Source organism: Lissotriton vulgaris, chromosome 6 (genome assembly GCF_964263255.1).
Source record: "Lissotriton vulgaris chromosome 6, aLisVul1.2, whole genome shotgun sequence".
Classification (NCBI taxonomy): domain Eukaryota; kingdom Metazoa; phylum Chordata; class Amphibia; order Caudata; family Salamandridae; genus Lissotriton; species Lissotriton vulgaris.
In genome coordinates this window covers 820,259,102-820,286,983 of record NC_141694.1, presented here as the reverse complement: position 1 = coordinate 820,286,983, position 27,882 = coordinate 820,259,102, and the positions used below count along the sequence as shown (strand labels likewise).

General features: G+C 51.4%; 1 protein-coding gene across 3 annotated transcripts in view; it reads right to left on the bottom strand.

The window, feature by feature from the left end:
- The window catches only part of CEP170 (centrosomal protein 170), a 598,101-nt gene that overhangs the window by 266,003 nt on the left and 304,216 nt on the right, over positions 1–27,882 (bottom strand). For all 3 annotated transcript variants that reach the window (XM_086926848.1, XM_086926849.1, XM_086926850.1), the window contains exon 9: positions 8,653–9,296. In XM_086926848.1, coding sequence (XP_086782974.1) covers positions 8,653–9,296 — 644 coding nt within the window. The remainder of the gene's footprint in view (positions 1–8,652; positions 9,297–27,882) is intronic.

The following is a 27,882-nucleotide window of genomic DNA, read 5'->3' as shown; positions in this document are numbered from 1 at the left end:
GCCTAGGACTGCGGAGTGATGCAGTTGGACTTGTCGAGGAGTCTGCCTAGCCTGGTACTAGGCGACTGTCATGAGCCCTTCGCTAAACAAAGCGCATCGCCTGGACCCTGTTTTGCGGAGAGGCCGGTGTGTGCTGTGGGGTCGGAGTTGAGCCGAAAGGGCTGACAGTGGGGGAATCGAGAGGCCGCTGCGGTGAAGACGGGAGCGCAGCGCAGGCGGCCTTTCATAGAGCTGTGGCCCGGCTGTGGCTGCACACTGGCAAAGTGAGCAGCTCGGTCGCCGATGGCCCCGGAGTGCGGAACAGCAAGGGTGAGTGACCTGCGGAACTGTTGGGTCCGTAGGACAAAACTATTGTCAGTGCTGTGAGGAGTGAAATACTCTGTGGCTGCATCTAGCGAGGCCTGCAACTTAACTCTCCCACAACAGTTGTGCTTTGACAGTCAGGTACCTTCAGTGTGCCTGGTCAGCTAACATTGGCACACGAGAGTGGGACACATTTTGGTGCTTCCCCCTCCACTAAAGAACATATAAAATACAGGGACTTACCCGTCCTATTAAGCTCTGAAACTACGCTATGCGATTTCATCCCCATGGAGCACTTGCAACACACGCTCAACAGAAGTGTGTAATATCCTGTCCCGTGGAAGAGTTGGAATCTTGCAGCGTACGACTGCAGCATCAGGCTGAGCCCAAGGGACACCCACATAACAACTTCATGGCTTGGATCTCGCTGACTGTGACACTATGGGTAAGGTAGACAAGTCCCAACCCAAACTTCAATTTGAACAACGTAAATCCAGACACCTTGAAGAGGGGAGTGAGATAGCGGCGGCTGGACAGGTTGAAGATACCGAATATGCGAGTGGAGATCTATGGCAAATCTTAACAGCCATGTAGAAGAGCCTCACCTCAATTGAAGGAAGATAGACTCTCTGTCCTACAGAATGGACCACATGTTGGAGCGGTTGGACAAGACCGCATAACGGCTGGATATGACAGAAAACGTGTTTCAGAAGTTGAGGATGCCCAAACAGCAACGGACACTGCTCAGAAGCAAATGGAGAGGCTCCTGACGACGCTTCAGGAGAAAGCAGAGGACCTGGAATCTAGGTCCAGGCGCAGTAATATACGCATCGTGGGCTTGCCTGAGACTACGTTGACGGAGAACATGGAGACCTTTGTGGAGAAGCTCCTGGTGACGTTAATTGGAAGGGACACTTTCTCCACAATTGTTGTAGAACGTGCGCACCTCTCTTTGGGTCCTAGACCTCCTCCTGGGACCCCTCTAGACCTGTGATAGCCAAACTACTAAACTACAGAGACAGGGATTCTGCCCCGAAAAAAGCTAGGGAGCTGGGTAGACTTAATTACAAGGGTTCAGCTATTTCACGGTTTCCGGATTTTAGCTTAAAAGTGCAAGAGGCACGACGCCAGTTTATTCCAATAAAACGTAAACTACAAGAGCAAAAGCTCGAATATGCTATGTTATACACAGCCAAACTAAGGGTTATGATAGACGGCAGAGCAAGAATCTTCACGGACCTCAAGGCACTGCAGAAGGCCCTAAAGGATCTTGCCAAGTCGAACAAACGGGACCCGCAACCAGAGTCGACAGAAAGCATCGACGGTCAAGCGGGAAGCCTAGATGAAAATTATTAATGTGATTTATAAAGGAACTTTGCCCCAGCATATCGGATAAACTTGAATTGCCATATGCAGGATATATATTTCTGACCACCAACGTATCGCTCTGAATGTGGGACTAACAGGTCTGACATGCTGTAGTGATGTAGCAAATAATGGAAACTAGCTGGTAACGTATGCTTATAACCAAATGTACTGCCATTAATCCTAGCATTCTAGAGAAGCTGTTTCGGGAATGGTGCACAAGTCTACATAACGTTGCCAGAGTGTAAGGTGGCGGCACCTCCCACTGGTCTACGATACACTTTAGACGGACGGCATGGAGGCTCTGGTCCATTAAGTAGAGCTGTTGGTAACATCCGCCCTAAGTGTTAATCACTAAACGATGGAATGCCAATCTTACTGTTTCATTGCTATAGTAACTTTGGAAGTAACAGCTTGTTCTCGTGGGTATTCCATGTACCGACTATGCCCAGAATTCACTTTATAACCTGGAATGTGAGGGGCCTAAATGACTTCCGGAAGCTGCGTAAAATTCTTGTAAACATGACAAGGCATAATGTAGATGTTGCATTGCTCCAAGAGACAAACCTGTCACCTAGTAGCAATATATTATCTTATAAGAAACTAATCAATAATTTTCATGCTACGGGGTTTCCTTCTCATGCTAGGGGGTACTAACTTGGGTTAATCCCAGATCAGGGATTTCGCCAGAAGCAAGAGAGACTAACCCTAATGGCAGATACGCACTCACTAGGTGTTTTGGTAAAGGCCTGGACCTGCTGCTAGTTAACATTCATGGCCCCAATTTTGACAATCTACAATTTTATAATTCTCTTTTCTCCAGGTTGCACAGGGACACTGCTTTGCCACAGCTATGCGGTGGCAATCTCAACGGTGTCCTAGACCCACGTCTGGACCGCTCTGGGGGCCCTACACAACGTACTTATGTGACTGCAAGAACTATATGCAACATTGCCACGCAATTAGACCTGATGGATGTTTGGTGATCCAGAGTTCCCAGCCTGGGAGAGTTCACACACTATTCAGCACAACATGATTTGCACACTAGAATCGATTACTGGCTAATTTCGCCGATGGTACTAGATGTAGGGGTTCCACCTGTGGGATCTGCTCCCTTTACATGGCGATTCCCTCCATACTCTCTTTTAGATGCAGCATTTAAGCCTGACCTGTACACAGCAATAGAGGACTTTTTCAACATAAATATAGGCTTGGATAGCTCTTTTCTACGTTGTGGGAAACATTCAAAGTGTATATAAGGGGGGTGGCCCTTCCAAACACTCAGGTGTCCTTTGCGCTATCAGAAATAGACTGTTGATGCTTGAGAAACAACTAGGTAGGCTGGAACAAGAGGCTCCGACTAGTAGAGGCGCCCAATTCGAGGAGAAACTCGAGAAAACTCTCAAGGAGTATCACGAGGTAGCAGATAGTGAGCTAAAGCATATGGGTAAATATGCGGTCACTAAAACCTATGGGGAAGGGGAGAGACCGGGATCAGTGCTTGCTGCAGTTGCTCGCTGCCAGAGAGAAGCTGGCTTAGTAACCGAAATACGATATTCAGGAGGCGTATTGCTAAAAACATCCTGAGGAGATAGCCAGCAGGTTTAGCAGATATTACTCTGACCTATACAGCTCTAAAGTGGTGTCGGATGACAGAGCTATTCAGGAATACCTGAACATATACAACTTCCGTGGCTCACCAATGGGCAAAGGAATATCTCATGAGACCGCTGGACCCCTCCAAGATACTGGCCACCCTCAACTCAATGTGAGACGGGAGCGCAACAGGACAAAATGGGCTAACAGCCGGCTTCTACAAAGCGTTTAAGGATACATCGATCCCACATTTGTGCACTCTGTTTGAAGAGATGGGGGAAGCTGGGGCAATGCCTCAATCACTGAGGGAGGCCCTAATAGTCACCTTATGGAAGCCAGGGAAGACCCCTGACCAATGCTCATCCTATAGGCCCTTATCACTCCTAAATGTGGATACTAAAAAATAAGCCACAGTTCTGGCGAATAGGCTTGCCACCCTGGTCCCAATAGCGGTGGGACCGGAGCAGGCAGGGTTTGTTCTAGGCCGAATAGTAGCATACAATTTGAGAACAGTATTTGGTACTATCCAACATGTAAAGCCCGAGATCGAGGCAGCTGCTGTCTTCTTAGACGCAGAGAAGGCATTTCACTTTGTCGAATGTGCCTTCATGATGCCGGTATTGCGATGAATCGGAGTGGGTGAGAATTTCCTCAAGCTTGTGTCGGTTCTCCATCATAGACTAGAAGCCAGGGTTCGGGTGGGGGATGTGATTACTCAACCAAGTACAATATCAAGAGGCATGCGGAAGGGCTGCAATCTGTCCCCGCTGTTGTATAACATGGTAGCAGAACCACTGGTGTGCGCGCTGCATGAATACCGTGGGGACAGAGGGATTCACTTCTCAACTACAACCTCATAGTATTTGCTTAAGCAGATGACATGCTGCTGTATGTCAGAGATGAGAGCCGCGATCTAACCTAACACCGATAATTAATGAAGTGATGAGACTTGGGGGTGTTTCTGGCCTTAAAATTAATTGGGCTAAATCTACTGTATTCCTGCTGACCAGGTCTACAAAGCAAGCCGCTCAGGACTTCCCCTTGGGGTGGTCCGCAGAACCGGGAGGGTGACCAACTGTCCGTAAATTTCACGGACCGCCCGTTATTTGGACCTCTTGTCCATTGTCGGTGAGGAATTCGTTCACAGACACCTTTTGTCCGTAATTTCGGCCATTAGAGAGGGCTGTCAACCTGCAAGCAGCTGAAGATTTCTTTAACTCTCACTGCAGGGGCCAGCTTGCGCACCCACTGTGATCTTAATGCCTGCAGCAGCCCCACCCTGAGTCGGTGCAACCAAATCTCTTCCCTCACAGCAGGGTCAGAATGGGACTCACCCTCTCTTAACTATATGTTATTTAGGTAGTACAGTGCCACATTTCAGATAATGTAGACAGGGCATTTTACGGCAGACTGGGACAGCAGAAATTAGGAAAATTGCATATAATTTTAAAAGGGATCTTTACATGAATATGAAGGTTTTTCTACCAAAGATTTTGGGACATGATTGGCAAATCGCTTGTTTTAAAACACGTTCAGCCTATATCATTGGTGAATACAAAGGAATGGCAGACAATTCAATATCAAGCTGGAGGGATGGGCATTCTCCTCCAAAACATTGGTGATAAATAGTGCATTTGAACGTACACCCGACTGTTAATTACATAAACTTGATAGGATTTAACAAGACAATTTGATAGAGGGTTGGGTAGGGCTAAGGGTTCACTTTATGCTAGAAATAAGGTAAACGTGTAATGAATAGTCCAACTTATTGGATGAATTTTGGTCCGGAATTTTGACCTTCTGTCCTGAATTTTGACCCTTTGTCCAGAATTTTTACACTCACCGTCCTGAATTTGCATCCAGGCCAGTCGGTCACCCTAGGACCCGGTGCGCTATCTTGAGATACAAATCCACACCAACTCAGAACTTGTAATCAGTGAAAATTATAGCAGATCTATTGTGAAACTGGAAAAGGATATTGACCGCTGGATCAGTCTGGGGCCTGTTCCTACATTTTTGGAATGGTCCAAAGATATGTTGTACTGCAATACACAGACTGAGTTGTAGAATAAATTGTTGCCCCCTCAGAGTTGTCCTAAGAGCTTTTGAGGACTGTATAAACAATTTCTCACTAAAAAAAAGAAGCAGGGGCATTAGAGGAGGTGCATTAAGATTCCACGCATGCTGTAGGGGGCTTGGGTCCCTGTCACCTAGAGCAGGAGTTGCACTGAAGGAGGTATACACATATACTGGAGGTATACACATATACACATGAGAACACACCTTTAATCAGATTGTGACATGTATCTTCTATGCCGCTAGTCATAGAGCTCCAGCATTGTCTCTTCCTACTACTCGATGTAGAATTCAAGAGGTTTTTTTTTTGTCTTCTTTACTACATGTGAGATCTACTCTTGTAAAGGGTATTGCTTGTTGCAAATATGTAATGTTTTACTGTGAAAAGTTTAAATAAAATAATATTAATTTTTTTTTTTTTTTTAAAAGGAAGCTAAAGCAAATTTAGAGACGAAGAAATGTGGTCTCTATATTTCAGACGACAAAGAAATCAATCTGGTGTGTTCTGCAATCTCTGACAAATCACAGCAAGATAAACAAGAGAGTTCTAGTAAAACTATTTATGTAGCATCCAGTACAACTATAATATTATACAGGGGAAATGCATTTAAGAATGAGATGTGGGAAAATAGTCTCATTCATTGCTGCAACTTTAGGAGCAAAGGAGTGACTGATGTCAAATAACACAATCAGAATCTTTTATACAGATATATAAGGAAGGCACTCTAATACGTCTGCCGGACATATTTCCTGAGAACAAGTACTAAAGAATCAAACATCTAAAATTTCAGATTTTCTCAAATTTATTTTTAGAGTACTATGTTACAACTAGGCACGCCAAGAGTGCAGGATACCAGCAATGGATTCTTTGGAAGAAAATGGACCAGGAGACAAGTGGGACCAGCAGAACTATAAAATAAGCATTGGCAAACATGATAGGCTTGGCTTGCGATTTGTGGCTTAACTAAAACAGCCTGCTGTAGTACAAAAAAAAAGGCTAAACAGAAGATTGCTTTCGGTGTACAATATATCTACAAGATCAAGTTTTTCATGTGTGATGATTCACTTAATTTAGAGTTTATTAATCAGAAATATTAGGTCAGAAAACTTCAAATGGTACAATCTAAGGATATCAGTTTGATGGGAAATTCATGTTACTCAAAGAGCGGAATACTAAGTTGTTGGTTTAACTTTTGTTTTGCGTTTGATTACACACCAAAATAGGTTTTCCTTGTCAATCATGTTGACTGCATTCTTGACCCACACACTAGTCAATATTAATCTTCTCTTACTACAATTTGTTGGGAGAGATGTAATGAAACACAATTCTAATCTAAACTATTGTCAAGGTATTTCGTTCAATACTCTTTATTCTGAGCTAAATGGGCACCATTTTTAATTATGCACTGTGTCACACAATCCAAAGATGTCAAAAGGAACTATTAAACAGATCACCTTAAAATGCAAAACAAAGAGGAAATAAGCAATGCAATGTATATGAATCAGAATAATATGCAAGTACAAAGCTTTTCTGTGTGAAAGATCACTTCAAGATAAGGCTAAACACATTTGCAGCCCATTAAAAGGATAAACTGACCAAATTACATGTATTTTTCTTCTTTAAATAAGAAACCACTTGTAGCTAAAGTCACTAACGTAAGAAAAAGTGCAGAGAAACATCTTTCACAAAAAATGCTTTATAAAGAAAAGCAGGGCAATGTACGCAGACAGGCTGCAACATATACAGACTGAAAAATTGACAATGCACCTTTAAGGAATCTCCTTCCTTCAGTATCTCATCATGCTCCGCAGGTGACAGGGTAGATAGTTTTAACCAAACGAGGGAAACCTGGGTGTGACAAATAAAGGGCTTCCTCACATTTGTCTGGGGTGGTGGTAGGAATGTTGATGACTTTGATGAGCATTCTTCGGGCAGAAAAGAGGATTGCTGGCAAGTAACTTGTCCTTCTCCTCTAAGGAGACTCGTAAATAGCCATAAACAATAGCAAGCCCATTCTACATAAAAAGCTGGAGGAATGAATGAACAAAATACTGAAAAAGCGGAATAATAAGTTGCTATATACTACTGCAATTCATAGTGAATCACAATTTGCGGCCTATCTCCTTAATTTTCATGAGGCAGGTTCAATTGCCACTGACTAGGAATAATTTTCTGCAAACTGTCCTTTTAGTACAGAGGTTGGTTAAAAAAATTACAATGAATTTGGTGAAAGTCGGTGCACGATTTCCCACCCTTTTATCAAATACTTTCTTAGTACTACTGCCCACTTCTTTGTTCATACAAGGATATACATGCATGCATATACATGCATGTGCACAATTACATTCATATCTCAGATAAATATACCTTATTTTGCTGCTAAATCATTCCCCTATGATACCCTTCGGAGTTTATTTCGCACATACGTCCTGCAGGTAATGAAGTGTAGGTTCTGTGAGCTGGCCTAATGATACCAAAGGTGTACAAGTGTGTATAGTATTAACCCCCTTTTATTCACATTATTAATACTTATGACATACAATTATTGGTCAGCAAAACCCGAAGAAGTGTATCTCAGGGGCATTAGAGGCAGCATCACATTGAGGGAGAGAATCGGGGTGACAGAACAAGTAAAACTAATTTTCTCTTCACTCCGTACACCTCGATCAGCAAACTGCGCTCATTCAATCTTCCTTTTTTATGAGTATACTCCTGAGATCAATAGGAGGCTGCAAGCCTACGTACAAATACCTTAAAAGGAAAAATTCTAGTGCATCATGTTTTATAAAGAGGGGGCTTCTCTAGTGTCACTTTCTGGAAAAGAAACAAGTCGGCTTCTTCAAGGAAAAGCTGACAGGCTATTGGATCTACTCGAGATACGGTAGAAATGTCAACAAGAATCTGTCACTGATTGCAACAGTGTTTAATATTCTCATAACCACTGTGATTTTTGCTCAGCAGGGAAACAACATCTGCATACGCCCTTCCGTAGAGACGTTAAGAGGGAGAGGTTATTTCAGAGAGTCACTGTTTGTTTCACAACTGTCTCGCATGCACCTTCTATAGCTACATCAACTGAACCACATCTGACAGCTGGCTTGCTGATGCCACTGACTAGCATTCATCGCAAGTACTCAGAGAATTTAATTCACTTTTGAAAGACATCTGTGGGAAATAGTCACCTGACCTCATACACTGAGAAATTCAGTAAATACTTTTACATTTTGTTTAACACAATAATGGAAATGTAGCAGGTAATTCAAAAAATGAGCCTACATTTCTGAATGCTCTCCTATGTCTTAATTTCTTACCTTGTCAATCATCTTTCTCGCCTTCACTTCTTCAGGATTGGGATAGTCCGATTCGATAGTGTACGTCCCTTTGTCACTTAGGTCATCATCATTGCCCTTGTCAACAACAGTGGTACGAACGTCTAGTGTTCTTTTGTCAAACCCGTTGTTTGTACTTGGTCGATGTCCAAGACTCCCAGAGCTTCTAAGCAATGATTGAGACAAGACATATGTAGAAGATGGCTCATCTGATTTTTGTTTCAGTAAATGTTTTATATGCTGTGCGTTATGCATAACTCTATTAGAAACAGGAGCAGCCTGAAAAGCAGAGGAAAGACCCTTGACTTCTCCTGAAGCAGGTTTCGCTTTCTCAGATTTTACGTGAGGACCAGGAAAAGGCGCTTCTGGACACGACACACCTGCAGTCTGAGAGAAAGAATAGGCACGTCTCTTTCGTGAGTGACCTTCATCAAAGAATTCAATCATGAAAGCAGTCTGGCTCTCTGACTCATCTTCGTTTTCCGTAGGCTTAGCCTTCAAGTGCAACACTTTTTGTTCAACGTGACGATGTCGCAAGTGCTCGTCAAGATTAGCACTCTTCATGAAACGCTTGTGACCCCCAGAATGCTCTGTATCACTTTGCGTACCATCATCATGCTTGTTCCCTGGTAAAAAAAAGATTAAAAAAGCACTGTGAGGCTGTAGAACAACACGTAAAGAGAAGACTACTACACTCAAGTCAAGAAAGCAATCTGTATTGAACCCAAGTTTTGTTAGAAACAGACCCTGAAAAATTCAATATGTATCAGCCAGCCCACTTTGCCTGAACTATCAAACAACTAAGATACTTTTTAATGTAATTCTGCAGCAAAAGTTGGCAAATTTTTTAACAATTTCAACAACCCCCTTGTGCCAAATCTTGAATGCCTATCAAACAAGCATTTGCAATGCAATAGGTCTCGCATTAGGCAAGTTTGAGCTATTGGTATTGTAAATGACACATTTTGTATTTCTGTGTTGGTTTTAAAAATAGCTAAATTAATAGCTTTGTCATTTACAATGCCAATAGTTTTAACTTTCGCAAATGTGACACCTATAGCATTTGTAATGCAATATGTGTTGTATTTACGTGACTTAGATGTATTGATATTACAAATACCAATGGCTTTTATTTTATTTTAATAATTAATACTTAAATAAAAGTTATTGTAATTTATAGTGGCAATAGCTTGAACTTTTGTAAATAACTATTGTGAAGATTAAGATCAGTGTATTTTATTGTGACGAAAATCCAAGAACAGAAGTGAAATATTAACATCTTTTTGTGACATTTGTAATAAAGCTTGAAACATTGAGAGAACATATTTGAACCAGTTGTTGTTGAATGGTTGCACAGATTGATGCTGTAGTGACGACGAGGTATGCTGTGGCGTTCAGTGATGCTCTGGTAGCGCATAGTGATGTTGTGGTGCTCCTGAGTGATGCTGCAGTGGTGCTGAGTGATGCTGCGGTGATGCGATAGACAGAGTGAGTGCGATAGATAGAGTGAGTGCGATAGATAGAGGGAGGGTGATAGATAGAGAGAGGGCGATAGATAGAGAGAGGGCGATAGATAGAGTGAGGGCGATAGATAGAGTGAGGGCGATAGATAGAGTGAGGGCGATAGATAGAGTGAGGGCGATAGATAGAGTGAGGGCGATAGATAGTGTGAGGGCGATAGATAGAGTGAGAGCGATAGCATGAGGGCGATAGCGTGAGGGCGATAGATAGATAGATAGATAGATAGATAGATAGATAGATAGATAGATAGATAGATAGATAGATAGATAGATAGATAGATAGAGTGAGGGTGATAGATAGATAGATAGAGTGGGGGTGATAGATATATAGAGACAGATAGATAGAGCGATAGATAGAGCGATAGATAGAGCGATAGATAGATAGAGTGAGGGCGATAGAAAGACAGAGCGATAGAGCGATAGATAGATAGATAGATAGATAGATAGATAGATAGATAGATAGATAGATAGATAGATAGATAGATAGATAGAGTGAGGGTGATAGATAGCTAGATAGATAGAGTGAGGGAGATAGAGTGCGGGTGATAGATAGATTGATAGAGAGGGCGATAGATAGATAGCTAGATAGAGTGAGGGGCGATAGAGTGAGGGCGATAGCTAGATAGAGTGAGGGTGATAGAGTGAGGGCGATAGAGTGAGGGCGATAGAGTGAGGGTGATAGAGTGAGGGTGATAGAGTGAGGGCGATAGAGTGAGGGCGATAGAGTGAGGGCGATAGATATATAGCTAGATAGAGTGAGGGGCGAGAGAGTGAGGGCGATCGCTAGATAGAGTGAGGGGGATAATTCGATAGATAGATATATAGTGTAATTATGTGGGATGTAATTATGTGGCACTGAGTGGTATTTGGAGTGTATGTTGCGTTGAGCGCAGTGGAAAGATGTAGCATATAAGTATGTGGCACTGAGTGGTATTTGGAGTGAATGTTGCATTGAGTGCAGTGTAATTATGTGGCATGTAATTATGTGGCACTGAGTGGTATTTGGAGTGTATGTTGCGTTGAGCACAGTGTAATTATGTAGCATATAATTATGTGGCACTGAGTGGTATTATGATGAGTGTATGTTGTATTCAGTAGAGTGTAATTGTGTGGTCTGTAATTATGTGGCACTGAGTGGTATTTGGAGTGTATTTTTCATTGAGCGCAGTGTAATTATGCATCATATAATTATGTGGCACTGAGTGTTATTGTGTGGAGTGTGTTGCATTCAGTAGAGTGTAATTATGTAGCATATAAATAGTTGGCACTGAGTGGTATTGTGTGGAGTGTGTGTTGCATTCAGTAGAGTAATTATGTGGCGTGTAATTATGTGGCACTGAGTGGTATTTGGAGTGGTGGTGGAGGTGGTTGTGGACGTGGTGGTGGAGGTGGTGGTGGGTGTGGTGGTGGATGTGGAGGTGTTGGTGGTGAACGTGGTGGTGGACGTGGTGGTGGTGGATGTGGTGGTGGACGTGGTGGTGGACGTGGTGGTGGTGGACGTGGTGGTGGTGGTGGACGTGGTGGTGGTGGTGGACGTGGTGGTGGTGGACGTGGTGGTGGTGGTGGACGTGGTGGTGGTGGTGGACGTGGTGGTGGTGGTGGACGTGGTGGTGGTGGTTGACGTGGTGGTGGTGGACGTGGTGGTGGTGGACGTGGTGGTGGTTGACGTGGTGGTGGTGGACGTGGTGGTGGTGGACGTGGTGGTGGATGTAAAGGTGGACATGGTGGTGGACGTGGTGGTGGATGTAAAGGTGGACGTGGTGTTGATGGACATGGTGGTGGTGGACGTGGTGGTAGGGGACGTAGTGGTGGTGATTGTGGTGGTGGTGGACGTGGTGGTGGTGGACGTGGTGGTGGTGGTGGTGGATGTGGTGGTGGGGGTGGTGGTGGTGGTGGTGGGGGTGGTGGATGTGGTGGTGGGTGTGGTGGTGGTGGACGTGGTGGTGGTGGACGTGGTGGTGGTGGACGTGGTGGTGGTGGACGTGGTGGTGGTGGACGTGGTGGTGGTGGACGTGGTGGTGGTGGACGTGGTGGTGGTGGACGTGGTGGTGGTGGACGTGGTGGTGGTGGTGGATGTGGTGGTGGTGGATGTGGTGGTGGTGGATGTGGAGGTGGTGGATGTGGTGATGGTGGGTGTGGTGGTGGTGGTGGGTGTGGTGGACGTGGTGGTGGGTGTGGTGGACGTGGTGGTGGGTGTGGTGGTGGTGGTGTACGTAGTGGTGGTGGACGTAGTGACGGTGGATGTAGTGGTGATTGTGAACGTGGTGATTGTGAACATGGTGGTGGTGGACGTGTTGGTGGTGGATGTTGTGGTGGTGGTGGATGTTGTGGTGGTGGTGGATGTTGTGGTGGCGGTGGATGTTGTGGTGGCGGTGGATGTTGTGGTGGCGGTGGATGTTGTGGTGGTGGTGGATGTTGTGGTGGCGGTGGATGTTGTGGTGGCGGTGGATGTTGTGGTGGCGGTGGATGTTGTGGTGGCGGTAGATGTTGTGGTGGCGGTGGACGTGGTGGTCGTGGTGGACGTGGTGGTGGTGGACGTGGTGGTGGTGGACGTGGTGGTGGTGGACGTGGTGGTGGACGGGGTGCTGGTGGACGGGGTGGTGGTGGACGTGGTGGTGGTGGACGTGGTGGTGGTGGACGTGGTGGTGGTGGACGTGGTGGTGGTGGACGTGGTGGTGGTGGACGTGGTGGTGGTGGACGTGGTGGTGGTGGACGTGGTGGTGGTGGACGTGGTGGTGGTGGACATGGTTGTTGTGGAAATGGTGGTGATGGACGTGGTGGTGATGGACATTGTTGGTGGTGGAGTGATGGACATGGTGGTAGTAGACATGGTGGTGGTGGACATGGTGTTGGTGGACGTGGTGTTGGTGGGCGTGGTGGTGGTGGTGGTGGGTGTGATGGTGGGGGTCGACATGGTGGTAGTAGATGTAGTGGTGGTGGACGTGGTGGTGGTGGACGTGGTGGTGGTGGACGTAGTGGTGGTGGTGGTGGATGGGGTGGTGGACGTGGTGGTGATGGAGGTGGGTGTGGTAGTGGTGGTGGTGGACGTGGTGGTGTTGGACGTGGTGGTGGTGGACGTGGTGGTGGTGGACGTGGTGGTGGTGGACGTAGTGGTGGTGGACGTAGTGGTGGTGGACGTAGTGGTGGTGGAGGTGTGGATGTGGAGGTGTGGATGTGGTGGTGGACGACGTGGTGGTGGTGAACGTGGTGGTGGTGGTGGTGGTGGACATGGTGGTGGTGGTGGATGTTGTGGTGGATGTTGTGGTGGTGTTGATGGACGTGGTGGTGGTGGACGTGGTGGTGGACATGGTGGTGGTGGATGTGGTGGTGATGGACGTGGTGGTGATGGACGTGGTGGTGGTGGACGTGGTGGTGATGGACATGGTGGTGGTGGACATGGTGGTGGTGGATGTGGTGGTGGATGTTGTGGTGGCGGTTGACGTGGTGGTGGTTGACGTGGTGGTGGTGGACGTGGTGGTGGTGGATGTGGTGGTGGTGGTGGACGTGGTGGTGGTGGATTTGGTGGTGGTGGTGGTGGACATGGTTGTTGTGGAAATGGTGGTGATGGACGAGGTGGTGATGGACGTGGTGGTGATGGACATTGGTGGTGATGGACATTGGTGGTGGTGGTGGATGTGATGGGACATGGTAGTGGTAGACATGGTGATGGTGGACATGGTGTTGGTGGACGTGGTGGTGGTGGACGTTGTGGTGGTAGTGGTGGTAGTGGTAGTAGTGGTGGTGGTGGTGGTGGACGTGGTGGTGGTAGTGGTGGTAGTGGTAGTAGTGGTGGTGGTGGACGTGGTGGTGGGGGGTGGGGGGCGGCGGTGGTGGTGGTGGGTGCGATGGTGGGGGTGAACATGGTGGTAGTAGATGTAGTGGTGGTGGATGTAGTGGTGGTGGACGTAGTGGTGGTGGACGTAGTGGTGGTGGACGTAGTGGTGGTGGACGTAGTGGTGGTGGACGTAGTGGTGGTGGACGTAGTGGTGGTGGACGTAGTGGTGGTGGTCGTGGATGTGGTGGTGGTGGATGTGGTGGTGGATGGGGTGGTGGATGGGGTGGTGGATGGGGTGGTGGATGGGGTGGTGGATGGGGTGGCGGACGTGGTGGTGGCGGACGTGGTGGTGGTGGACGTGGTGGTGGTGGACGTGGTGGTGGTGGACGTGGTGGTGGTGGACGTGGTGGTGGTGGACGTGGTGGTGATGGACGTGGTGGTGGTGATGGACGTGGTGGTGGTGATGGACGTGGTGGTGGTGATGGACGTGGTGGTGGTGATGGACGTGGTGGTGGTGATGGACGTGGTGGTGGTGATGGACGTGGTGGTGGTGATGGACGTGGTGGTGGTGATGGACGTGGTGGTGGTGATGGACGTGGTGGTGGTGATGGACGTGGTGGTGGTGATGGACGTGGTGGTGGTGATGAACGTGGTGGTGGTGATGGACGTGGTGGTGGTGGACGTAGTGGTGGTGGACGTAGTGGTGGTGGACGTAGTGGTGGTGGACGTAGTGGTGGTGGTGGTGGATGGGGTGGTGGATGGGGTGGTGGATGGGGTGGTGGATGGGGTGGTGGATGGGGTGGTGGATGGGGTGGTGGATGGGGTGGTGGATGGGGTGGTGGATGGGGTGGTGGATGGGGTGGTGGTGGTGGACGTGGTGGTGGTGGACGTGGTGGTGGTGGACGTGGTGGTGGTGGACGTGGTGGTGGTGGACGTGGTGGTGGTGGACGTGGTGGTGGTGGACGTGGTGGTGGTGGACGTGGTGGTGGTGGACGTGGTGGTGATGGACGTGGTGGTGGTGATGGACGTGGTGGTGGTGATGGACGTGGTGGTGGTGATGGACGTGGTGGTGGTGATGGACGTGGTGGTGGTGATGGACGTGGTGGTGGTGATGAACGTGGTGGTGGTGATGGACGTGGTGGTGGTGATGGACGTGGTGGTGGTGATGGACGTGGTGGTGGTGATGGACGTGGTGGTGGTGATGGACGTGGTGGTGGTGATGGACGTGGTGGTGGTGATGGACGTGGTGGTGGTGATGGACGTGGTGGTGGTGATGGACGTGGTGGTGGTGATGGACGTGGTGGTGGTGATGGACGTGGTGGTGGTGATGGACGTGCTGGTGGTGGACGTGGTGGTGGTGGACGTGGTGGTGGTGGACGTGGTGGTGGTGGACGTGGTGGTGGTGGACGTGGTGGTGGTGGACGTGTTGGTGGTGGACATGTTGGTGGTGGACATGTTGGTGGTGGACATGTTGGTGGTGGACATGGTGGTGGTGGACATGGTGGTGGTGGACGTGGTGGTGATGGACGTGGTGGTGGTGATGGACGTGGTGGTGGTGATGGACGTGGTGGTGGTGATGGACGTGGTGGTGGTGATGGACGTGGTGGTGGTGGTGGTGGTGGTGGACGTGGTGGTGGACGTGGTGGTGGTGGACATGGTGGTGGTGGACGTGTTGGTGGTGGACGTGTTGGTGGTGGACGTGTTGGTGGTGGACGTGTTGGTGGTGGACGTGTTGGTGGTGGACGTGTTGGTGGTGGACATGGTGGTGGTGGACATGGTGGTGGTGGACATGGTGGTGGTGGACATGGTGGTGGTGGACATGGTGGTGGTGGACATGGTGGTGGTGGACGTGGTGGTGGTGGACGTGGTGGTGGTGGACGTGGTGGTGGTGGACGTGGTGGTGGTGGACGTGGTGGTGGTGGACGTGGTGGTGATGGACGTGGTGGTGATGGACGTGGTGGTGGTGGACGTGGTGGTGGTGGACGTGGTGGTGGACGTGGTGGTGGTGGTGGACGTGGTGGTGGTGGACGTGTTGGTGGACATGGTGGTGGTGGTGGACATGGTGGTGGTGGATGTTGTGGTGGATGTTGTGGTGGTGTTGATGGACGTGGTGGTGGTGGACGTGGTGGTGGTGGACGTGGTGGTGGTGGACGTGGTGGTGATGGACGTGGTGGTGATGAACGTGGTGGTGATGAACGTGGTGGTGATGGACGTGGTGGTGGACGTGGTGGTGGTGGACGTGGTGGTGGTGGTGGACGTGGTGGTGGTGGTGGACGTGGTGGACGTGGTGGTGGTGGACGTGGTGGTGGACATGGTGGTGGTGGTGGACATGGTGGTGGTGGATGTTGTGGTGGTGTTGATGGACTTGGTGGTGGTGGACGTGGTGGTGGTGGACGTGGTGGTGGACATGGTGGTGGTGGATGTGGTGGTGGACGTGGTGGTGATGGACGTGGTGGTGGTGGACGTGGTGGTGATGGACATGGTGGTGGTGGACATGGTGGTGGTGGATGTTGTGGTGGAGGTTGACGTGGTGGTGGTGGACGTGGTGGTGGTGGATGTGGTGGTGGTGGTGGACGTGGTGGTGGTGGTGGACGTGGTGGTGGTGGTGGACATGGTTGTTGTGGAAATGGTGGTGATGGACGAGGTGGTGATGGACGTGGTGGTGATGGACATTGGTGGTGGTGGTGGTGGTGGATGTGATGGACATGGTAGTGGTAGACATGGTGGTGCTGGACATGGTGTTGGTGGACGTGGTGGTGGTGGATGTTGTGGTGGTAGTGGTGGTAGTGGTAGTAGTGGTGGTGGTGGTGGACGTGGTGGTGGGGGGCGGCGGTGGTGGTGGTGGGTGTGATGGTGGGGGTGGACATGGTGGTAGTAGATGTAGTGGTGGTGGACATGGTGGTGGTGATGGACGTGGTGGTGGTGGTGGACGTGGTGGTGGTGGTGGACGTGGTGGTGGTGGACATGGTGGTGGTGGACATGGTGGTGGTGGACATGGTGGTGGTGATGGACGTGGTGGTGGTGATGGACGTGGTGGTGGTGATGGACGTGGTGGTGGTGATGGACGTGGTGGTGGTGATGGACGTGGTGGTGGTGATGGACGTGGTGGTGGTGATGGACGTGGTGGTGGTGGACGTGGTGGTGGACGTGGTGGTGGTGGACGTGGTGGTGGTGGTGGACGTGTTGGTGGTGGACGTGGTGGTGATGGACGTGGTGGTGATGGACGTGGTGGTGATGGACGGGGTGGTGATGGACGTGGTGGTGGTGGACGTGGTGGTGGTGGGGTGGTGGACGTGGTGGTGGTGGTGGACGTGGTGGTGGTGGACGTGGTGGTGGACATGGTGGTGGTGGTGGACATGGTGGTGGTGGATGTTGTGGTGGATGTTGTGGTGGTGTTGATGGATGTGGTGGTGGTGGACGTGGTGGTGATGGACGTGGTGGTGATGGACGTGGTGGTGATGGACGTGGTGGTGATGGACGTGGTGGTGATGGACGTGGTGGTGATGGACGTGGTGGTGGACGTGGTGGTGGTGGTGGACGTGGTGGTGGTGGTGGACGTGGTGGTGGACGTGGTGGTGGTGGTGGACGTGGTGGTGGTGGACGTGGTGGTGGACATGGTGGTGGTGGTGGACATGGTGGTGGTGGATGTTGTGGTGGTGTTGATGGACTTGGTGGTGGTGGACGTGGTGGTGGACATGGTGGTGGTGGATGTGGTGGTGATGGACGTGGTGGTGGTGGACGTGGTGGTGATGAACATGGTGGTGGTGGACATGGTGGTGGTGGATGTTGTGGTGGAGGTTGACGTGGTGGTGGTGGACGTGGTGGATGTGGTGGTGGTGGACGTGGTGGTGGTGGTGGACATGGTTGTTGTGGAAATGGTGGTGATGGACGAGGTGGTGATGGACGTGGTGGTGATGGACATTGGTGGTGGTGGTGGTGGTGGATGTGATGGACATGGTAGTGGTAGACATGGTGGTGGTAGACATGGTGGTGGTGGACATATGGTTGGTGGACGTGGTGGTGGTGGATGTTGTGGTGGTAGTGGTGGTAGTGGTAGTAGTGGTGGTGGTGGTGGTGGACGTGGTGGTGGGGGGCGGTGGTGGTGGTGGGTGTGATGGTGGGGGTGGACATGGTGGTAGTAGATGTAGTGGTGGTGGACATGGTGGTGGTGGATGTAGTGGTGGTGGACGTAGTGGTGGTGGACGTAGTGGTGGTGGACGTGGTGGTGGTGGACGTGGTGGTGGTGGACGTGGTGGTGGTGGACGTGGTGGTGGTGGTGGACGTGGTGGTGGTGGTGGACGTGGTGGTGGTGGACGTGGTGGTGGTGGACATGTTGGTGGTGGACATGGTGGTGGTGGACATGGTGGTGGTGGACGTGTTGGTGGTGGACGTGGTGGTGGTGGACGTGGTGGTGGTGGACGTGGTGGTGGTGGACGTGGTGGTGGTGATGGACGTGGTGGTGGTGATGGACGTGGTGGTGGTGATGGACGTGGTGGTGGTGATGGACGTGGTAGTGGTGATGGACGTGGTGGTGGTGGACGTGGTGGTGGTGGACGTGGTGGTGGTGGACGTGGTGGTGGTGGACATGGTGGTGGTGGACGTGTTGGTGGTGGACGTGGTGGTGGTGGACGTGGTGGTGGTGGACGTGGTGGTGGTGGACGTGGTGGTGATGGACGTGGTGGTGATGGACGTGGTGGTGGTGGACGTGGTGGTGGACATGGTGGTGGTGGATGTGGTGGTGGACGTGGTGGTGATGGACATGGTGGTGGTGGATGTTGTGGTGGAGGTTGACGTGGTGGTGGTGGACGTGGTGGGGGTGGATGTGGTGGTGGTGGTGGACGTGGTGGTGGTGGTGGACATGGTTGTTGTGGAAATGGTGGTGATGGACGAGGTGGTGATGGACGTGGTGGTGATGGACATTGGTGGTGGTGGTGGTGGTGGATGTGATGGACATGGTAGTGGTAGACGTGGTGGTGGTGGACGTGGTGGTGGTGGACGTGGTGGTGGTGGACATGGTGGTGGTGGACGTGTTGGTGGTGGACGTGGTGGTGGTGGACGTGGTGGTGGTGGACGTGGTGGTGATGGACGTGGTGGTGATGGACGTGGTGGTGGTGGACGTGGTGGTGGACATGGTGGTGGTGGATGTGGTGGTGGACGTGGTGGTGATGGACATGGTGGTGGTGGATGTTGTGGTGGAGGTTGACGTGGTGGTGGTGGACGTGGTGGTGGTGGATGTTGTGGTGGTAGTGGTGGTAGTGGTAGTAGTGGTGGTGGTGGTGGACGTGGTGGTGGGGGGCGGCGGTGGTGGTGGTGGGTGTGATGGTGGGGGTGGACATGGTGGTAGTAGATGTAGTGGTGGTGGACATGGTGGTGGTGATGGACGTGGTGGTGGTGGTGGACGTGGTGGTGGTGGTGGACGTGGTGGTGGTGGACATGGTGGTGGTGGACATGGTGGTGGTGGACGTGGTGGTGGTGATGGACGTGGTGGTGGTGATGGACGTGGTGGTGGTGATGGACGTGGTGGTGGTGATGGACGTGGTGGTGGTGATGGACGTGGTGGTGGTGATGGACGTGGTGGTGGTGATGGACGTGGTGGTGGTGGACGTGGTGGTGGTGGACGTGGTGGTGGTGGTGGACGTGTTGGTGGTGGTGGACGTGGTGGTGGTGGACGTGGTGGTGGTGGACGTGGTGGTGATGGACGTGGTGGTGATGGACGTGGTGGTGGTGGACGTGGTGGTGGTGGGGTGGTGGACGTGGTGGTGGTGGTGGACGTGGTGGTGGTGGACGTGGTGGTGGACATGGTGGTGGTGGTGGACATGGTGGTGGTGGATGTTGTGGTGGATGTTGTGGTGGTGTTGATGGATGTGGTGGTGGTGGACGTGGTGGTGATGGACGTGGTGGTGATGGACGTGGTGGTGATGGACGTGGTGGTGATGGACGTGGTGGTGATGGACGTGGTGGTGATGGACGTGGTGGTGGACGTGGTGGTGGTGGTGAACGTGGTGGTGGTGGTGGACGTGGTGGTGGTGGACGTGGTGGTGGACATGGTGGTGGTGGTGGACATGGTGGTGGTGGATGTTGTGGTGGTGTTGATGGACTTGGTGGTGGTGGACGTGGTGGTGGACATGGTGGTGGTGGATGTGGTGGTGATGGACGTGGTGGTGGTGGACGTGGTGGTGATGAACATGGTGGTGGTGGACATGGTGGTGGTGGATGTTGTGGTGGAGGTTGACGTGGTGGTGGTGGACGTGGTGGATGTGGTGGTGGTGGTGGACATGGTTGTTGTGGAAATGGTGGTGATGGACGAGGTGGTGATGGACGTGGTGGTGATGGACATTGGTGGTGGTGGTGGTGGGGGATGTGATAGACATGGTAGTGGTAGACATGGTGGTGGTAGACATGGTGGTGGTGGACATATGGTTGGTGGACGTGGTGGTGGTGGATGTTGTGGTGGTAGTGGTGGTAGTGGTAGTAGTGGTGGTGGTGGTGGACGTGGTGGTGGGGGGCGGCGGTGGTGGTGGTGGGTGTGATGGTGGGGGTGGACATGGTGGTAGTAGATGTAGTGGTGGTGGACATGGTGGTGGTGGATGTAGTGGTGGTGGACGTAGTGGTGGTGGACGTAGTGGTGGTGGACGTGGTGGTGGTGGACGTGGTGGTGGTGGACGTGGTGGTGGTGGACGTGGTGGTGGTGGACATGTTGGTGGTGGACATGGTGGTGGTGGACATGGTGGTGGTGGACATGGTGGTGGTGGACGTGGTGGTGGTGATGGACGTGGTGGTGGTGATGGACGTGGTGGTGGTGATGGACGTGGTGGTGGTGATGGACGTGGTGGTGGTGATGGACGTGGTGGTGGTGATGGACGTGGTGGTGGTGATGGACGTGGTGGTGGTGATGGACGTGGTGGTGGTGATGGACGTGGTGGTGGTGATGGACGTGGTGGTGGTGGACGTGGTGGTGATGGACGTGGTGGTGATGGACGTGGTAGTGATGAACGTGGTGGTGATGAACGTGGTGGTGATGAACGTGGTAGTGATGGACGTGGTGGTGGTGGTGGACGTGGTGGTGGTGGTGGACGTGGTGGTGGTGGACGTGGTGGTGGTGGACGTGGTGGTGGTGGATGTTGTGGTGGTGTTGATGGACTTGGTGGTGGTGGACGTGGTGGTGGTGGACGTGGTGGTGGACATGGTGGTGGTGGATGTGGTGGTGGATGTGGTGGTGATGGACGTGGTGGTGGTGGACGTGGTGGTGATGGACATGGTGGTGGTGGACATGGTGGTGGTGGATGTTGTGGTGGAGGTTGACGAGGTGGTGGTGGACGTGGTGGATGTGGTGGTGGTGGACGTGGTGGTGGCGGTGGACATGGTTGTTGTGGAAATGGTGGTGATGGACGAGGTGGTGATGGACGTGGTGGTGATCGACATTGGTGGTGGTGGTGGATGTGATGGACATGGTAGTGGTAGACATGGTGGTGGTAGACATGGTGGTGGTGGACATGGTGTTGGTGGACGTGGTGGTGGTGGATGTTGTGGTGGTAGTGGTGGTAGTGGTAGTAGTGGTGGTGGTGGTGGACGTGGTGGTGGGGGGCGGCGGTGGTGGTGGTGGGTGTGATGGTGGGGGTGGACATGGTGGTAGTAGATGTAGTGGTGGTGGACATGGTGGTGGTGGATGTAGTGGTGGTGGACGTAGTGGTGGTGGACGTAGTGGTGGTGGACGTAGTGGTGGTGGACGTAGTGGTGGTGGACGTAGTGGTGGTGGACGTAGTGGTGGTGGACGTAGTGGTGGTGGTCGTGGATGTGGTGCTCGTGGATGTGGTGGTGGTGGATGTGGTGGTGGTGGATGTGGTGGTGGATGGGGTGGTGGATGGGGTGGTGGATGGGGTGGTGGATGGGGTGGTGGATGGGGTGGTGGATGTGGTGGTGATGGAGGTGGGTGTGGTAGTGGTGGTGGTGGACGTGGTGGTGGTGGACGTGGTGGTGGTGGACGTGGTGGTGGTGGACGTGGTGGTGGACGTGGTGGTGGACGTGGTGGTGGTGGACGTGGTGGTGGTGGTGGACGTGGTGGTGGTGGTGGACGTGGTGGTGGTGGTGGTGGACGTGGTGGTGGTGGTGGACGTGGTGGTGGTGGTGGACGTGGTGGTGGTGGACGTGGTGGTGATGGACGTGGTGGTGATGGACGTGGTGGTGATGGACGTGGTGGTGGTGGACGTGGTGGTGGTGGACGTGGTGGTGATGGACGTGGTGGTGATGGACGTGGTGGTGATGGACGTGGTGGTGATGGACGTGGTGGTGATGGACGTGGTGGTGATGGACGTGATGGTGATGGACGTGGTGGTGATGGACGTGGTGGTGATGGACGTGGTGGTGATGGACGTGGTGGTGATGGACGTGGTGGTGGTGATGGACGTGGTGGTGGTGATGGACGTGGTGGTGGTGGACGTGGTGGTGGTGGTGGACGTAGTGGTGGTGGACGTAGTGGTGGTGGACGTAGTGGTGGTGGACGTAGTGGTGGTGGATGTAGTGGTGGTGGACGTAGTGGTGGTGGACGTAGTAGTGGTGGTGGACGTGGTGGTGGTGGTGGACGTGGTGGTGGTGGACGTGGTGGTGGTGGACGTGGTGGTGATGGACGTGGTGGTGATGAACGTGGTGGTGATGGAGGTGGTGGTGGACGTGGTGGTGGACGTGGTGGTGGTGGAGGTGGTGATTGTGGACGTGGTGGTGGACGATGTGGTGGTGGTGGACGTGGTGGTGGATGATGTGGTGGTGGTGGACGTGGTGGTGGACGTGGTGGTGGTGGACATGGTGGTGGTGGACATGGTGGTGGTGGACATGGTGGTGGTGGACATGGTGGTGGTGGACATGGTGGTGGTGGACGTTGTGGTGGTGGACATGGTGGTGATGGACGTGGTGGTGGACATGGTGGTGATGGACGTGGTGGTGATGGACGTGGTGGTGGTGGACGTGGTGGTGGTGGATGTGGTGGTGGTGGACGTGGTGGTGGTGGACGTGGTGGTGGTGGACGTGGTGGTGGTGGTGGACGTGGTGGTGGTGGTGATGGACGTGGTGGTGGTGATGGACGTGGTGGTGGTGGTGGATGTGGTGGTGGTGGTGGTGGACGTGGTGGTGGTGGACGTGGTGGTGGTGGTGGACGTGGTGGTGGTGGACGTGGTGGTGGTGGTGGACGTGGTGGTGGTGGAGGTGGTGATTGTGGACGTGGTGGTGGACGATGTGGTGGTGGTGGACATGGTGGTGGATGATGTGGTGGTGGTGGACGTGGTGGTGGACATGGTGGTGGTGGACATGGTGGTGGTGGACATGGTGGTGGTGGACATGGTGGTGGTGGACGTTGTGGTGGTGGACGTGGTGGTGATGGACGTGGTGGTGATGGACGTGGTGGTGATGGACGTGGTGGTGATGGACGTGGTGGTGATGGACGTGGTGGTGATGGACGTGGTGGTGGTGGACGTGGTGGTGGTGGACGTGGTGGTGGTGGACGTGGTGGTGGTGGACGTGGTGGTGGTGGACGTGGTGGTGGTGGACGTGGTGGTGGTGGACGTGGTGGGGATGGACGTGGTGGTGATGGACGTGGTGGTGATGGACGTGGTGGTGGTGATGGACGTGGTGGTGGTGATGGACGTGGTGGTGGTGATGGACGTGGTGGTGGTGATGGACGTGGTGGTGGTGGTGATGGACGTGGTGGTGGTGATGGACGTGGTGGTGGTGTTGGACGTGGTGGTGGTGTTGGACGTGGTGGTGGTGTTGGACGTAGTGGTGTTGGACGTGGTGGTGGTGTTGGACGTAGTGGTGGTGGACGTAGTGGTGGTGGACGTAGTGGTGGTGGACGTGGTGGTGGTGGACGTGGTGGTGGTGGACGTGGTGGTGGTGGACGTGGTGGTGGTGGACGTGGTGGTGGTGGACGTGGTGGTGATGGACGTGGTGGTGATGGACGTGGTGGTGATGGACGTGGTGGTGATGGACGTGGTGGTGATGGACGTGGTGGTGATGGACGTGGTGGTGATGGACGTGGTGGTGATGGACGTGGTGGTGATGGACGTGGTGGTGATGGACGTGGTGGTGATGGACGTGGTGGTGGTGGACGTGGTGGTGATGGACGTGGTGGTGGTGGACATGGTGGTGGTGGACGTGGTGGTGGTGGACGTGGTGGTGGTGGACGTGGTGGTGGTGGACGTGGTGGTGATGGACGTGGTGGTGATGGACGTGGTGGTGATGGACGTGGTGGTGATGGACGTGGTGGTGATGGACGTGGTGGTGGTGATGGACGTGGTGGTGGTGGTGGACGTGGTGGTGGTGGACGTGGTGGTGGTGGACGTGGTGGTGGTGGTGGACGTGGTGGTGGTGGACGTGGTGGTGGTGGACGTGGTGGTGGTGGACGTGGTGGTGGTGGACGTGGTGGTGGTGGACGTGGTGGACATGGTGGTGGTGGACGTGGTGGACATGGTGGTGGTGGACATGGTGGTGGTGGACGTGGTGGTGATGGACGTGGTGGTGATGGAAGTGGTGGTGGTGGACTTGGTGGTGGTGGACGTGGTGGTGGATGTGGTGGACGTGGTGGTGGATGTGGTGGACGTGGTGGTGGATGTGGTGGACATGGTGGTGGTGGACGTGGTGGTGGTGAACGTGGTGGTGGTGGAGGACGTGGTGGATGTGATGGTGAAGGATGTGGTGGTGTAAGATGTGGTGGAAGATGTGGTGGTGGAGGATGGGGTGGTGGTGGTGGACGTGGTGGTGCTGTGTGTGGTGGTGGTGGACGTGGTGGTGGTGGAGGACGTGGTGGTGGATGTGGTGGTGATGATGGTGGTAGTAGTGGTGGTGGTGGTGGTGGACATGGTGGTGGTGGTGGATGGTGGACATGGTGGTGGTGGTGGATGGTGGACGTGGTGGTGGTGGAGGTGGGTGTGGTGGTAATCCTGCAGGAGTCTGCCAGCAGGCTGTGAAAAATCAGCAGCGCCTCTAGGCGTTTGTTGCAATGCACGGACTTCACACAGAATTTGGCATCACGGTAAAGTACACAATAAAACATTTCTTAGCACATAATTAAATAAGAAGCTCAAGAGAGCTCTTTCGGCATCTCTGGCAAGTGTGAATGAACAGCACCATAAACCTCTAAGAAATGAGACGAGAACGGGTAGGAATGCGTACAGTGTAGTTTCTGTAAGACTTTCCGAAAGTGGCCCTAATCAGGACATAACTAAACCTTTCATGTCTATTTTACAACATCTAGATAGCCAAAGACTGGGATCCAATGATGAAAGCGGAGGGGACACCAAAGTAGCAGGAAGCAACAATATAATTTATGGGCGCATTACCTCGGCTGTTTAATCAGGTGTGATCTTGGGTATGACAGCCTTCAGCGAGCAGAGCCAGAAACTGCGGGGGAGCGGATTCCTTTGAAGTCCGATGCTGACTGCAAGCAAACCAGCATGAGAGAGGAGAGAGGCAAATGATGTGCACGCGCCCGCACACATGCACTGTAGGCAATCCGCCTTTGGATGCATTTTTGAGAGCACTTAAGTCTCACTGAGAACGCATCCGCGTTCGCTCAGCAAGACCTAAAAATTAGCATTAGTCACATCGTCGACATCCTTAAACAGCAAGCTTCCAAACAGGTAGGACATGTTTCGTGTATGGTACAACCAAACAGTGGAATGCCCTACCCCTCCACTTAAAGACCAGTCAATCCTTTCAGTTTTTGAGAAAGAATCTTAAAACCTCGCTTTTTAATTCATAGCTCCGTAACCAGGTGTCCTAATCCCCTTTCCGTTGTGCTAACAGGGCCAAGACGCCCTTAGGCAATCGAGTACTTTACAAAACATATTTTTATTTCATTTTCATGTTATACTTCCCTAGGTTAGAAGATACACATTAGTTAGCAATTTGTAGACAAACAAGGATATACAGAAAGAATTTGCCTAAAGGGGAAAAAGGGTACTTACTTTCGGTTATACTTTTTCCGGTCCTCGTCAACATGCTGACACCAGTTTCCACCCATTTTTTCATGCCTTCGAGGCGAACGGTTGAAACCAAAATCACAAATGCAATTACAGATACTAAACTTTAAATCAACACGAAACAGGGTATCAAGGAATTAAATCCACGAGCCCACTCAATCCGGTATGCAGAAGTTAATTTTCTCGTGACAAAAGAAAACAAGTTATTTACCTGTAGCTTCGGTTCTCCAGTATTGGAAACCTTCATAGATTTTCATGCTTGTATCATTCCCCGTCGTCGGAATGGGAGTCCCCGGTATACATAAACAAGCATTTGCAATGCAATAGGTCTCGCATTATTGAAGTTTGAGCTATTGGTATTGCTAAATAATGCAACACCAATAGCTCAAACTGTAGCAGGGTTTCCGTTCTCCCACAGAACTGTGCATAGAGATCTAGAACCTCGGTGAATTTGGATGACCCAAAACCCACCTTAGTATCCAAAACCCCTTACCGAACTAGCTACAGTGTCTCATTGGTCATAACAAACTCCCAATGACTTAGACAAACCAGAACATGAACTTGGGTTACCTCAGGTATCGTGGAACACATGAACACTCTTTCGCTCTATAATCATTTCAAACCAGAACGGGGAGTAAAAGAAGACACGTGCAAGTTTGAAATATTTATTTTTCAATGCAAGGTTCTTAAACGCAGTATCTTATATAATACCAGAATACATATTATAAAAATCAGAGTTATCAGCATAGTCACTAATCCATAGTAAGCGAACAGTGATAGCATATTATAATGCAAAAATCAATAGAAATCTGTATCACCTATATTTCGCGCACCCTATTTAGCATACTATATTATATATCTAAGAAGGTCTCATTTGGGATTTAGCAGGGCGGGCCCATACCTCTAAATGTCAGTAGGAGAAGATCACATCATCAGCTACCAGCTCTCTGCATGCAAGGCACCATCAAGTGTGTTTTTGCATTCTCAGTAACTCTATCTTAAACCCGCTTAGAGCCCAATGTTGGCAGCAACTTTATTTGTGTTATGTCTAATGTGGTGCGAGGATCAGGCCTCCCAGCAACCTTGTGTTAGGTTATTCTTAGAGGGTTCAGTTCTCAGTGTGCAGACAATGTACCAAGTGTACCAAGCACAACTGATATCAGAGCAATAACATATTATTCTCAAATAAATCACATCTTTCGTCTAGGTTGAAAGCTACAATAACAATTGTGTTGTGTGCAAACTGAAGCCGAAGGAAAATATGTCGTTTAAACATTTAATAAACTCATGCTAACTTAACGCAATATATAGAAAAGCAGTAACTATAAGACACCCCCCCAATGATCCGAGGACGGTCAAAAAAACAAGCCAATACTATAATAAAGGCATAACATGAAAGCAGAGTTGAACAATATTGAGCCAAGCTAAATGTATGTAGATGTATATAAAAAATAACAATACAAAAATATGTATTAATGCCTATAGTGGCCAAACAAAATGTAATAAAAGTCTCGAACTTGAGGCCAAATATAAAATCATAGGCCTAGAACATATAAAGTCGAATGTCCGTAAGAGAAAGGGCACCATTCAGAATTACTAAAAAGTCACGTGCCAGTATAGTGAAAGTCTCCAAAGCCACTCATGGGTGGATAGAATATGCAAAATAGGTAGCCACAGCTTCCAACATGAAATCACTGTCATCATCCGAAAACAGTTCAGCCACCCAATTAAGCAATGGGAAAGAACATACGTGCTCCTCCAGCACCGGACCCTCTAGCAACATCAGAGGACAACTCGGTGGGTTCTCAAGAACGCTATGTGCCAGAAACTCATGCGCCGCTGCGGGGATGTCCCACTGACCCATTAGTCCATTCATCGCTGCCAAGGCCATAATCCTTTCGCCAGAACAAACCAACTCGTGAGCAACTACGGGGCCCATCAGGTGATTAAA